The sequence below is a fragment of the Phalacrocorax aristotelis genome, chromosome 3 (assembly GCF_949628215.1).
Source record: "Phalacrocorax aristotelis chromosome 3, bGulAri2.1, whole genome shotgun sequence".
NCBI lineage: Eukaryota > Metazoa > Chordata > Aves > Suliformes > Phalacrocoracidae > Phalacrocorax > Phalacrocorax aristotelis.
In genome coordinates this window covers 7,190,373-7,202,824 of record NC_134278.1, presented here as the reverse complement: position 1 = coordinate 7,202,824, position 12,452 = coordinate 7,190,373, and the positions used below count along the sequence as shown (strand labels likewise).

Genomic DNA, 12,452 nt, shown 5'->3' with positions numbered 1-12,452 from the left:
TGGTTTCACAATCAGTAGTGCCAGTTGTAACTACTCCATTTTTGAAAACAATTGCAAGGGCAAAATACTAAATACTGAATTATTCTCAGGTAACCGGTAGAACTGATCCCCTGGGGGAGCTGATTTTACCCTATTTTCCCTATTAAAAAAAACTGACTGAATGGTCTTTCCTTGAAGTAAGAGTTATGACTTATCTGGCATATATATATACATAAAATATAACACCTTTTATACATAAACGGAAGTGTATTGTCTTACAGTACTGAAGACAAGTTAGCTAAGACAAATTATCCCAGCATACTGCACAAGCAGTGGATGGTATTTTCTACCATTCTTCACATTTATGGTCTATCAGTACAGTTTTTGTGCAGCAGACTTAGCCTTCACCTGTCAGGTCTATTCCACACCATCACAAAAACAGTGTACAAACAGCTCTGTGCTAATAGTTAGCTGCAATATTTTTCCACCTGGTATCATTTGCCTAAAACTTTGCTTAACAGTTTTTCTAAGAAGTAGCAAAGGCTGGGTACTACAAATATGTATTTTAAAATCTTTAGGAAAGGAAGAAGCATAGGGACTGACCCAAATAAGAAACTGGATGAAGAAGTGTTTTGATCTTTTTATTCTGTTTGGTTACTTGGTCATCTCTAACCCATCACACTGAACACACCTCCCAAAATAATTCAAGATGTTGACATGCGCTATCCAAAACGGCAGCTTCTGCAACAGTTTAGTGAACATGCTATCGCTTCTAAATGCTTATGACGGAACATTCAAAGTCATGAATGCTGTGTACAGGCACTACGTACAAATTAAACTGGTGAGGTTATCCAGGAGGACACCCTTACAAAACACCTCCACACAATGGTATTTATGAAACTGTGATTTTAGTGAGCACGTTTTACAAGTCACTTGCTCTGTTTATTCAGAGAGAACAAATTCTAGAAGTCATTAGTGCAAATGCATTTAAAAGCATAACTTTCTCCTTGCTAGGAGAATGGAAAAGTCCTTCCTGGCAACTGTCTGGATCCTGGAGAGTTAGCACTCTCCTGAAGAGAGACCATGCATGTGAAAAACACAATCTCATAAAGCTACTTAAAAAGCACCACCAGACACATGGCTAGGAAGAGAAGTTCAGTCTCCTTCCTCAGACCCTCAGGCAGGTAGTAAGAACAGATGGCACCAGTGAAGGTCAGAGCATGTTGTGCAGAAGTTTACCGCCTAGTTCTGAAAGGGTTCCTTCCACAATTGCTCTGGTCTTTTCCGCAGGTTCCCTGACAGATTTCACTCACATAGGAGATGCTCTTCCCACGTATTCAAGCCTCCCACAACACAAGTTGCTATTGAATGACAGATACCAAGGAAGCACATAGGAGGAAGAGATAAGAAACGCCCACTCACAGGGCCATTGCTGTCAAAGTCAGAACATCAAGACATATCTTTAACTGTATTTCTTACCCATTGGAAAAGGCAACAGAAACAGTAGCATTGTTGAGTGCATTTGTATGCTCTGTATTTTTGTGCAAGTGGGTCAAAGTATATTGTACTACAGGCACAGGCTTCTGTGCTGAATACAGTTACTATTAGTTCAAAGCTTCAGTGAGTTTGCAAGAAAGCATGAAACTGGAAAAGTCAGGTCAAGTAACATTTTTCACCTAAACCAAGTTGGAATATGTCAACATAAAGGCAACTGCTCAAACAGTTTTAGCGTAAGCATCCTAAAAACAAGGATAGTCAGGGTCAAAAAAGTGTAGAAGTTTCAGAAGAGGAATCTGTTAAACAGATCAGTTTATTGCTGCAATGATGACATACTTCCCCTACACATCTAGGGGGTAGGACTAGATCCTGAGAAAGGACTTCTAAACTATGAACTTTATCTTCAAATATCCTACTTCCTACACTATACTTGTAATTCAAGTATTCAGCAAAAAAAAAAGTTTGAATTTTGGCCCCATGAAGAGATGATTAGTTCTGTAAAACAGCTTACCTCTTCATTGATGTCAATCACATCCCCCAGCTTGAGTTCCAGCTCATCCTCATTCTGCGGGGTGTATTCAAAGAGCACTTTGCACTGCCGCTTCTTGGACCCTGATTCAAGGGAAATGGCTAAAGTAAGAACACTTGGAAAGGAAAATGAGTTTTGACTCCACTCAGCTCCTGAGGATCAAATCTGACCATAAAGCCCATAAATCATCCCAAAAAGCTACGTAGTGTTTGCTGCTGGTTTTCTAGTTTGCTTGGGTCACTTTAGAGTAGCAAGCTGTATCTTAGAGCTTGAAAACCATTGAGCTTCACAGACAGCCAATTACAAACAAACAAACACTACACTGCCAATTACCAACATGCTATAAAAAACATGTTGACACAAGCAAGTCAGTTAAATCCCCAGCACAATGATTTTCAAGCTATTTCCTGACCAAAATCTGCAAGAAATGACAACCGCTGCCAGTTGTGGTGTTAGCACTTGCTTGGAAGAAAACGTACAAGCTTGAGCCTCCAGTCCTTAAGGAATCCTGAAAGAAATAACAAATGGTTTGCTCTGCCCAGCACTGAAGTGCCAACAGCCTTCCTGCCCTCTACCAAAGACCTTGCTAACTACAGGTCTGAGGTAATGCTAACATTCACTCAGCTCATATTTCAAAATCCAAACTCATTTTTAACTGTGAATGCAAAAAACCTCCCTTTTCTGAGTGCCAATACGCAGTCGAGAAATTCAAGCTAAGCTTCAATTAGCAGCATCTGACAAAGGCAAAATTAAAATGAAGTGCGGTCTTTAGATGTTTGCCACATATCATTAAGGCTCTTCATGCATTAAAAAGACTAAATGACATCCCAAGAGGGAAGAGCATTGAAGTGGCTTCCAACAAGCCCTCCAGCCAGAGCGGTGTGAACCTACAGTTGCCCAATTACTCTGCACATATCCTGGAGTAATGCTACTGCTGAACCCAGAGAGTTTGGGCATTCCTCCCTCAAACAAGAGGCCATGCCTTCAGACCTTTTCCACAACAGAGCAGCCTGCACGCTTTTGAAGGAAATTGTCACCCTGAGCTATGACCCACACGTGCTCCCTACCCCCCTCAGAAACAACCTGCCACAGTTTAAGTATGGATCAAAAGCTTGAAGTGGTAAAGCCTAAATTTGTAGGAGCTGTGTAATTTCCATACTCTCTTATACTTTGCACTCCTTCCATACTCAAACTTCAGCAATTAAGATTACCTGGGCAAAAACATTTCAAAACACAGATGCTGCCTCCAGAATTGATCCTTGACTTGTTATAGCAGTGTTGAAAGTCCAAAGTCAGACATTTAGAAGACCAGTACGCCCAGCGCCCTCAGTCCAAAACACGCCAGGCATCGGAGTAACATTCAACATCTAAAATTTCTGAGGAAGGGCTCGCCAAATCAAGAATTTTCTACATGCTGGTATAAAGACTGTGCTCTAAAGAGCTTAAAAAAGGCAGGAAACAAATAAACTAAAAGTATGAAGCTCGATGGGTTATTTCTAGTAACGCATAATTGCCCACATAATACACCCTTCCTTTAACTCCACTGAAACTCATACATCAGCCAAGAGGGATTGTCAGGTTAACAGTAATTGCAATGAACGGTTCACTGGCCTTTAGTACCTCCCTACAGCGCTGTCAGAGCTCCTCCTTTGTACGAGATTAACTGATACCAAAAAAAGGCAAATTAAAAAGTCATGGCCATTTGGTATAAATCTGATACCAGCATTCCTTTTCATATTGTAATTCTATTAAATAGGGAGGAGGGGGAGAAAACAAACGCACAGATGCATTTCACATGCAGAACTCGCTCTCACCTGAGGTTTGTTTTCAGGGACACCCAGTTTAGGAATTACTGCCTTCCAGTTTTGAAAATCCCAAGATTAATCTAGGAAGCTAACCAATCCACTCAGAAAACAACACTCCAGCTTCAAGCAGTGCCGCAGGACTGCTGGGCTGGGAGCCCCCAGGCAGCTCTGTGCTTTCCAAAACATCTTGTCTGGCTTCAGGTTTTATTTGTTTTGTAGAGGGTAAACAAAATTCAGCTCTTTGTTGCCGTAATTTAGCACGCCTCCTGTATTTTCCTTTCCCTGAATAAAGGCAGCCATCTAACTGATAGGAATACTGCCTGCAGCTTACTACTTACCTGAAACAAAATGCCTGAATTCAGCCAGAGCTGCACACGAGAACAACACAAGGGACTTGCCAGGGAGAGACAACCTGCCTTCACTGCACACTGGAAACTTGCTGTTAAAGCAGCTTAACTTTGTTTTTAACATTGTAAACTTCATTTTACCAGGTTAGGAAACAGAAACAGAACTACTACTAAGCACTGGAAACCTTTTGAAGGGAGCAAGCAATCGCCCAGGCACAGAGCAAACAGGATCTGCAGGAGCTGTTTAAACAGTCTTCCAGGAAAGAGGGAACAGCAACTAAAATGGAAATACAGAGATTGTATTGGAAGGCGCTTGAACACCATTTTCTTCAAGGAGGATGAGACTAGCCAGAGCACTGCAGAGTCTGAGACCAAGCTGCACCTAGTACCCTGGCCATGGCCACACAGCCACCAGCATGAGGATGAGACATGCTGAATACGGGATCGTTCCAGAGCGAGGGAGACCATAATGAGTAGCTGACAACCGAACTGGTATCAGACCATGTTCAATGAACCACAGAATCCTAGCATACCTTGAGCTGGAAGGACCCATAAGGATCATATTGCTTCCCTTCCAGAGCCTGGTTCCATTAATATAAGAACAGCGTCAATCTTTCAGGCTACATTTTCAAAAGCCGGCTGATGCAAATGTCGAACAGGCATATCTGTGCTGTTGCCAATATACATATACGGATCAGATTCACTAAAAAGTAATTTTGAAGGTAACATCCTTAGTTGCCTCGAAGGAGGTTTCAACAAATTTGTACATCTGGTCGTCCCATTTCAGGGCTTTAAGAGGACTAGTGGCTCTTCTCCTTTTTTGGGCAAAACCTCAAAGGAGGAACACAGAAGTTCTAAATTCTTTCTTTTTAAAAAAGCAAGCTTAAATCATAAATGCCTGCTATCTCCTTAAGAGAGAGGAAACCAGAGTAATTTACAGCAAAGTCTCTCGTGAGACCGAGGTGTCCAAATACAAATCACAAGTCAGTTTTCTGGATGCAGGGAACGCTAAGTTTTCCACTCTAGGTTTCAGTCACCTTGATTTACACACTGGCATTAAAACATAGAAAACACAGATATGGAGGCACCAAGTCTGCACTCCTGACCATCCTGGGGGGCTGCAGTTACAATCAAAGGAAGACCACTACTTTTTCTTAGACACCTCCACTGCAAGCCTATCAAACAAGGGGAACCTGAACCACAGAGTGCTTCCTTGTCACAAAGCCCTGAATCTGTAAAAAAAAAAAACTTCTATTTTTAAAAGAAGTGACCAAAGGAAGATTTCTGATTATCATGGACAGGCCTGCAGCTCTCATTCAGGTACCTGACAATACAAGCAGAGCTCACATGAAGTTACAGAGCAACTCCCTGGATTCTGGAGGGGATCTAAATCCTGTTCCCAGGAAAATTCACAGAATCACACAGAATGGCAGGGGTTGGAAGGGACCTCTGGAGATCATCTCATCCAAACCCCCTGCTTGAGCAGGCACACCCAGAGCAGGGGGCACAGGACCGCATCCAGCTGGGGCTTGAATGTCTCCAGGGAAGGGACCCCACAGCCTCCCTGGGCAGCCTGTGCCCCTGCTCTGGCACCCGCACAGGGAAGGGGTTTTGCCTCATATGTAAGTGGAACTTCCTGTGTTCCTGCTTGTGCCCGTTGCCCCTTGGCCTGTCATTGGGCACCTCTGAAAAGAGTCCGGCTCCATCCTCTTGACACCCACCCTTCAGGTATTTACAAGCACTGATAAGATCCCCCCTCATTCTTCTCTTGTCCAGGCTGAACAAACCCAGGTCTCTCAGCCTTTCCTCATAAGGGAGATGCTCCAGCCCCCTGATCATCTTGGTAGCTCTCCGCGGGACTTGCTCAGTCATCCCTACTGCTGCTGTTAAGAACTACATATAAGCTTTCTGCCCATGCATCCAGGAGCAGAACGTGGCTCAGAATCAAAGGTTTTCCTCCTATATCTCTGGTTTTCTGTACAACCTTAAAACTAAGGCAGACATTAAATAATTCATGTTTATTTAAAAAAATGCACATCAGCAGCTTATGCAGCTGAAGGAATTAGAAAGACTACATACTCTTCTTGAAGTTTTTGGATGGGGGATGAGGCTGAAATCCTCCTGCCGGAAGCCCATAGCTGCTGATACGCTGCACAAGGCTGGCTACATTGCCAGATTTCTCCCTCCTGACTGGTACGGCATCATCCTTGGGCTCTACATCCTTCTTAACTTCCTGAAACAAAAGATTTAAAAGACTGAGAGGCCATTTAAATTACTCAAGATGTCAGTGTTTTTAGACAGGCACTCCACAGACTAACAGATTTTAAGTACTTACCATTTGGAGTGTAATGATGTATTATACTCAAAAATCATGGCATCCTGTACCTAAACATACTAACAGCGTTAATAAACTTGAGCCTTCCATACAATCATGTTAGTAAACAGGTAAGCTGATGTGCTGAGAAAATCCAGAAACAGGGGCAGCATTTTAGCCACCTACTCCAACCCTAAGAAAAGTAGCTTTGAGCCCAGAAGTCCCATATTACAACTCTTAAGTCAAAGCTCACATTTGAAAACATTTTTAAAAATATTAATATTACTTCAATGACAGACCCATAGGGTAGGGCACTATATAAAATATGTTAGTCTATAAAACTATATTTTAAAACTACATCTCTGCCTCAGAAAGCACAAAGGTTGTTTACAGATAAGATGCAATTGTACTACTGAAAGACACGAGTGGAAAATATGTGAGATAGAAGAAATAGAGTGGGAGGGGGGAAAGTAACAGAGACGTCATTTTTCTGATAATTGTCTCCCACCTTCCTGTCTTTCTCAGTTAAGGCGTTAGCTTTGGAACTGAACATGCCAATCAAGACTGAAAAGCCTATAAAAAAGAAAGCATCAGTTCTTGACAGAAAAGGCCATGTACGCAGCAGTTACTCTACTGCATCACCTCATTAAATGATATTCCACTGGAGAACAGATAATCTGAAAGAGGAAATCATTTTGCACAAGGAGAAACCCATTAAGTGAGATCAATGGCCCATCTAGTACAGAACACAGCTCCCAGCAGCCACAATCCCAGATGCTCTTTAGAGAACTAGCCTGCAACCCGGATCCTCCCACAGTCCCAGAGCACCTATAAGGGTTTCATTAGGGAGATACATTCCCTCCTCTCTGCCTTTCATGTCTGGAGATGAAGCTGTCCAATCCTGTTCTGCACCCACGGTCCTGTCTCCACAGATTCCTTGGGGATAAACATCAGATATTTGCTCTCTGTACAGCTCCTCTCATCTGCTTTAAGCGCACACCTTACTAGTCCCAATGTGTGCTCCCCACTACTGCACTTAGTTTATCACTACATCCACGGCTGTGTAAACCTTGGTCACATTCCCCCATGGGCTTTATCCTCTCAACTGAAGAGTCCGAGCCTTGTCAGCCCCCCTTTAACATCTAGTCTCCTGTACCTGTTCTGGTCTCAATAGATATAATGACACCTGGCATCCTGCCGGTGTTCTGGGCTGTCATTGCTCCTGGAGCTGAGGATTTTGCAGAACTGAAAGCAGCACTACCAGACATTCGTGAGCTGATGCTCAACTCTTAACTGGCAGTTCCATGTAGGCATGGTATGGATTCCCTGTTCTTACACACATTACTTGGCATTTACCTACCTTCAACCTCGTCTGCCACCCTTTTTGCCCGCTCAGCTCCTTGTCATCAGCATGGCATTGGACTACAGAAGAGTTTAACAGCACTCACAGAATGGGAGTGTCAATTCGAACTCCCCCTCCACATGACCGGAGGTGCTGAACAAAGCCAGTACCGCAACCACCAGCTCCTGGGGGATCCCATCGCCGACTCTCCTCTATCCTGACGAGTCACTAGTAAGGCCTTTGCTTCTTATTCTTTAAGCAACTTCCAATCCATGAAAGAATTTTCCCTTCAGTCTCAGAGCATCTTCATTCCTTCAATAACTTGATGGAAAACTTTGTCGTAAAGACTTTCTGAAAACCTAAGTACATTACATCCACTGAATCTCATGCGCCTGTGTGCTTAGCAAGGCCCTCAAAGCCTGTCAGCTTTCCCACCACCACAGCATTACAATGTCTTAAGGAAAGCAAACACCCATAAGTACTTTGCAGCTTTTTTGTGACCCACTTGAGAAAAATTCTTCCATCCATCACCAGTAGCCACTGGTTAACAACTCCACTAGTTATTTCAGCTACAGCTGCAATAAAATATTTAATAATATTTGAAAAGAGTACTGGAGATATATATATAAACACACACTCCTATTAATGTCATGTGAACTCTTAAATGTGATCTTTAAGACAACAGAACCCATGCATTGATGAAATGCCAAAAAATGAGAATCATATTCAACAGGACCCCTCTGGTGCTTTATGGAACATTAAAACCCAGGCTACTTACTGTAGCTGTCCAGCTAGAAAGCTCAGCAGGTCTGGAAAGCTACTGATGCTTTCAAACAAACTACGAACTTCAAGTCAAACAGTCCAAACCTTCCCATTTCCCAAAAAGAGCGGAGCAAGTCAAGTAAGCAAGACTACAGACACAATTTTTCCTTCCACTCATCTATGTTACATAAAGAGCCTTTTCAGAAAACAGATTAGTAGTTCCTGCTGCTACTCTCCTTCATCCACAGGGACTTCTGTGCCGGAGATCGTAGCTCTGCCAAGATCCCATCTTCCAAGTCAAAAAAAAAAAACAAAAAAAGCTCAGCATCATGTTGCATCATGTCTACCTCCCATTAGAGTGCACGTTTCACATTCCAAAGACTCTGCCATTCTCAGTCTTATAGCTGGTTTTTGGCCAGTTACTTGCAAGTCTGATAAACCATGAGGAATTAAATTTGGCCACAGCTGGAAAGTCTGCCACCTGCAAAACACCTTTCTAGCTGCCTTACCGACAAGGCCATTCTGCTCAACTGTAAAACATATTGGCACTTGAAAACTTGCCTAGAGTTGATCTGCCCCTGGATTTTTAAAATCATAGTCTTTTGCTATGCAATTTATACAGCCTCCAAAAGCTTCCAGCTGCTCCAGGAACTAAAGCTTCCCCAGTTAACCAGTTTCTCAATCGGAACACTTTCCAGTGAGGAGTCAGCTCTAGGCTCCTTCCCCAGGCTTACACTTTGCACAAGACTTCAGAAGTGGCTGCTGCAATAAATTTGTGAAGATCCGAGATGCAAAGGAGGAATGGGGAAGACAAACAGAAGCAGCCTGGTCAAAAATGACCTACTACTTCTAATAAATTAAAACAACAACAACAAAAAAAACCCTAAACCAAAACACTAAAAATCCTAAACCACAAAAAATGCTAGAACCAGCTGCAAAGTAAGCATCACCTTTATATCACCTTTATCAGTAATTTGTAGTAAACAGATAATATACCTAAGTCCAGCAGTAGCATCAAAGGCAACAAAGTAATTGATAGGTTACAAACAACAGGAAACAATTTGAGAAAAAAGCAGTGACCACAAGAAAATACCAAAGACCCAAAAACGAAAGGAGGGATGCTTCAGCAGCTGGCTTGAGTCAGTAATTGAAGTGGTGACAGGTAGGAAATACTCAGTGTCTAGCACAAGACTAGCAACGGCAAATGTAACAGTAGATATAGTGGAATTAGATTAAAAGATAAGAGATCTAAAATAACTCTGTGAGCAACAGTTACGTGAAGAAAATCTTGCAGACAGATTCAAAGGCTGAAGATTTCTTGATGAAGAATTTCATCAGCAGAAACCAGAAAGAACAGTTGGACACTGGGAGAGACTGGTACCACCAGACCTTCCTGATATAGCTAAGGTATGAAAGTTGAATACTTCAATACACAGGTGTAAGAATCCTTCCTAATCTAAAACATATAACATGAAAGAGGTTACAAGGAAAAGATCAAGATGCCTACGTGAAGAAAAAAAACCCACAGGAGCAGAGAGCTGCACATAATCAACAAATATTTGCAACAAATAGACATGGGTCAAGAACTGATGCCAGCTGCGCTTGAATGGGAGAGTAGATGGTGACATTTTATGTCACGTTATCAGAAAGCACGCTGTGACTGTAGCATCAAGTGAAGCTGCTTTGCAACAAGGGAAGGAAAAAACAACCACGCAAGAGTCTACCGCTACACAGCAACCAGTGATAAACCTAGTTCTGACACAGAACTAAAGAAGGGGTTAGTAGGAACCACATGGATAAGCCAACAACTGCTTTCTCCATATTTAACCCACTAGCCTTTAGAACATCCCTGTACATTAATAACAAGAAAAAGAGAGTCCTTAAAGAGGAACTGCAGCATTAATTATCCTTCCTCAGGACATTAAAAACCACGTTAAATCCAAACCAAGGTAAAGCAAATTCAGGAATCCCTGGTCTCCACACCCTCAAGCAGTCAGCTGCACCACAAACCAGTATTTCACACCAGTCCTCCAGCAGGAGGAAGCAGCTCTAAGATTCATTTTCAAAAGACCACGTCGGGATCCTGTGCTGTACGTACCCATCACCACTGCCAGCAATTTCACCCCGAGCATCATCGCTATGACCCTGTGGCCTTTCAGACAAGTTAAGATTCTACAAAGGAAGTAATTTCTAAACAAGACACATCAGTTTGGATCTCTGAAACTGACACTAATCAATGCAAACATTAATGTTATTAGTGGTGCATGTGTTAAGAGTCTGCAATTTAGGTTAAATAAAAGTCTACAATTCTTACACCTCTGCCCAAACAGCTGGCCTGAATTTCAGTGGTTGGAAAACTACACTGCCCACAGCTGTCATCTTCCAAGTAACACTACATCCAACCTGAACATGTCCAAAACTCGTATTCATTGGCTTCACAACAAGTAAGGCATTTTTCTTTGTTTCTGTTGTTTTTTAAGTCAGCCTCATATATCCAAACTAACAGAGAGGGTCTGTGCTGTGACAATACCAACAAAAAACCTCCAGGACACTTCAGCTTGTTTTGAGGTGAGGCCACCACCAGCTGTCAGCCAGCAAAACTGAAATGAAAATCTGATATTCACTGCAGCTGGAAATTTTAATATTTTTATTATGCCAGTCCGCTGCAGTTCAAGGCTTGTCAGTGTTTCCATTAGCAACACAGATTTTATGCATTTATGACTTGGCAGCAGAAGGTCAATGCAGACTGTCTCTTGGCATAAAACACACTCAACTGGGAAGTAACCACCCACTCTTTCTGTTGCAAACTCCAGCACTAGTCATAAAGGTTTGAGGTTTTCATAATCTCCACTAAACACATATTTCACAACACTTACAAAATGTGCCGAAACCACTACAGGCTGATATGCAAAAATGCACATAAATCTAACTCAACAGCAGAAAAAGATTGGTGTGATCTTCTGGGGGCTTTTGTTTTAATTGTACCTGTTAAGAGTTAACAATTCCTCAGGGAAGTGCATATATTTGTATATAAAATCTCAAAATCATTTAGGTACAACAACATGCGAAACAAGAATTATTCTTCTTTATACACAGACAAAAATCTAACATGTCTAAATTCACCTATAGCTTCATGATGCCCATTAAAATAAACAAATAAGCAGGTGGTCCTGACCTACTTTTTAAGCAAGCGAGCAGCCTTCCCACCATCAGCTGCTTGCCCACACATTTCTCCAACGGGGACAGCAGGATCGTCCCCATTTCCCTCGCCAGAAGCGAAGAGCACCAAAATCAGTGAGGCACTGGAGATAGAGAAAGCAGGTCAGATCACCTGACAGGGCATGAGGAATGGATAGTTATAAATAAAGTCTGTTCCTGAATTACAGGGCACAGAGAAGTTTGTTATCCAGCAAACCTAAATCCTTGACTAGATTCATCAAGCTTGAATATTTAGACTTCAGCTGTCCGCCTCCTATATATGCTGTTATACCAAGCACAATCATCATTAGACTTTTTACATTATTTCCACTGTAAGCTATGAAATATCAGCTTGTATAAAAGCGATGTGCATTTCTGTTACTGGCTGAGTCCATTTTAAAGCAAGATCTCAAGCAGCAGAAAACGGTCTCAATCTCTGAAGAAGCTGAAATGAAGAACACACAAATGTAAACGTCTGAGCCTCTACATATGATTTTCTATCTCTTTTCTTCTCCTTTTCTCACCTCTCTTCTTCCCCATCAGAACAAAAATAAAGAACCTATCGACTGGCAAATTAAGTTCATGATTTCCATTTTACTGGGCACAAGATCAGTAAGACAAAATTGAACCTGTCACTTATTTTAGGGGAGAGGGAAGAATCGGAAGCTTGTGATAGATC

At 42.1% G+C, this 12,452-nt stretch overlaps 1 protein-coding gene across 1 annotated transcript in view; it reads right to left on the bottom strand.

Annotated features, from left to right (window-relative positions):
• CD2AP (CD2 associated protein) overlaps window positions 1-12,452 on the bottom strand; it is an 84,960-nt gene that overhangs the window by 36,375 nt on the left and 36,133 nt on the right. Inside the window, exons 3-4 of the mRNA XM_075086669.1 lie at window positions 6,237-6,390; window positions 1,988-2,088 (exon numbers count right to left, since the gene is read on the bottom strand). Coding sequence (XP_074942770.1) covers window positions 1,988-2,088; window positions 6,237-6,390 — 255 coding nt within the window. The remainder of the gene's footprint in view (window positions 1-1,987; window positions 2,089-6,236; window positions 6,391-12,452) is intronic.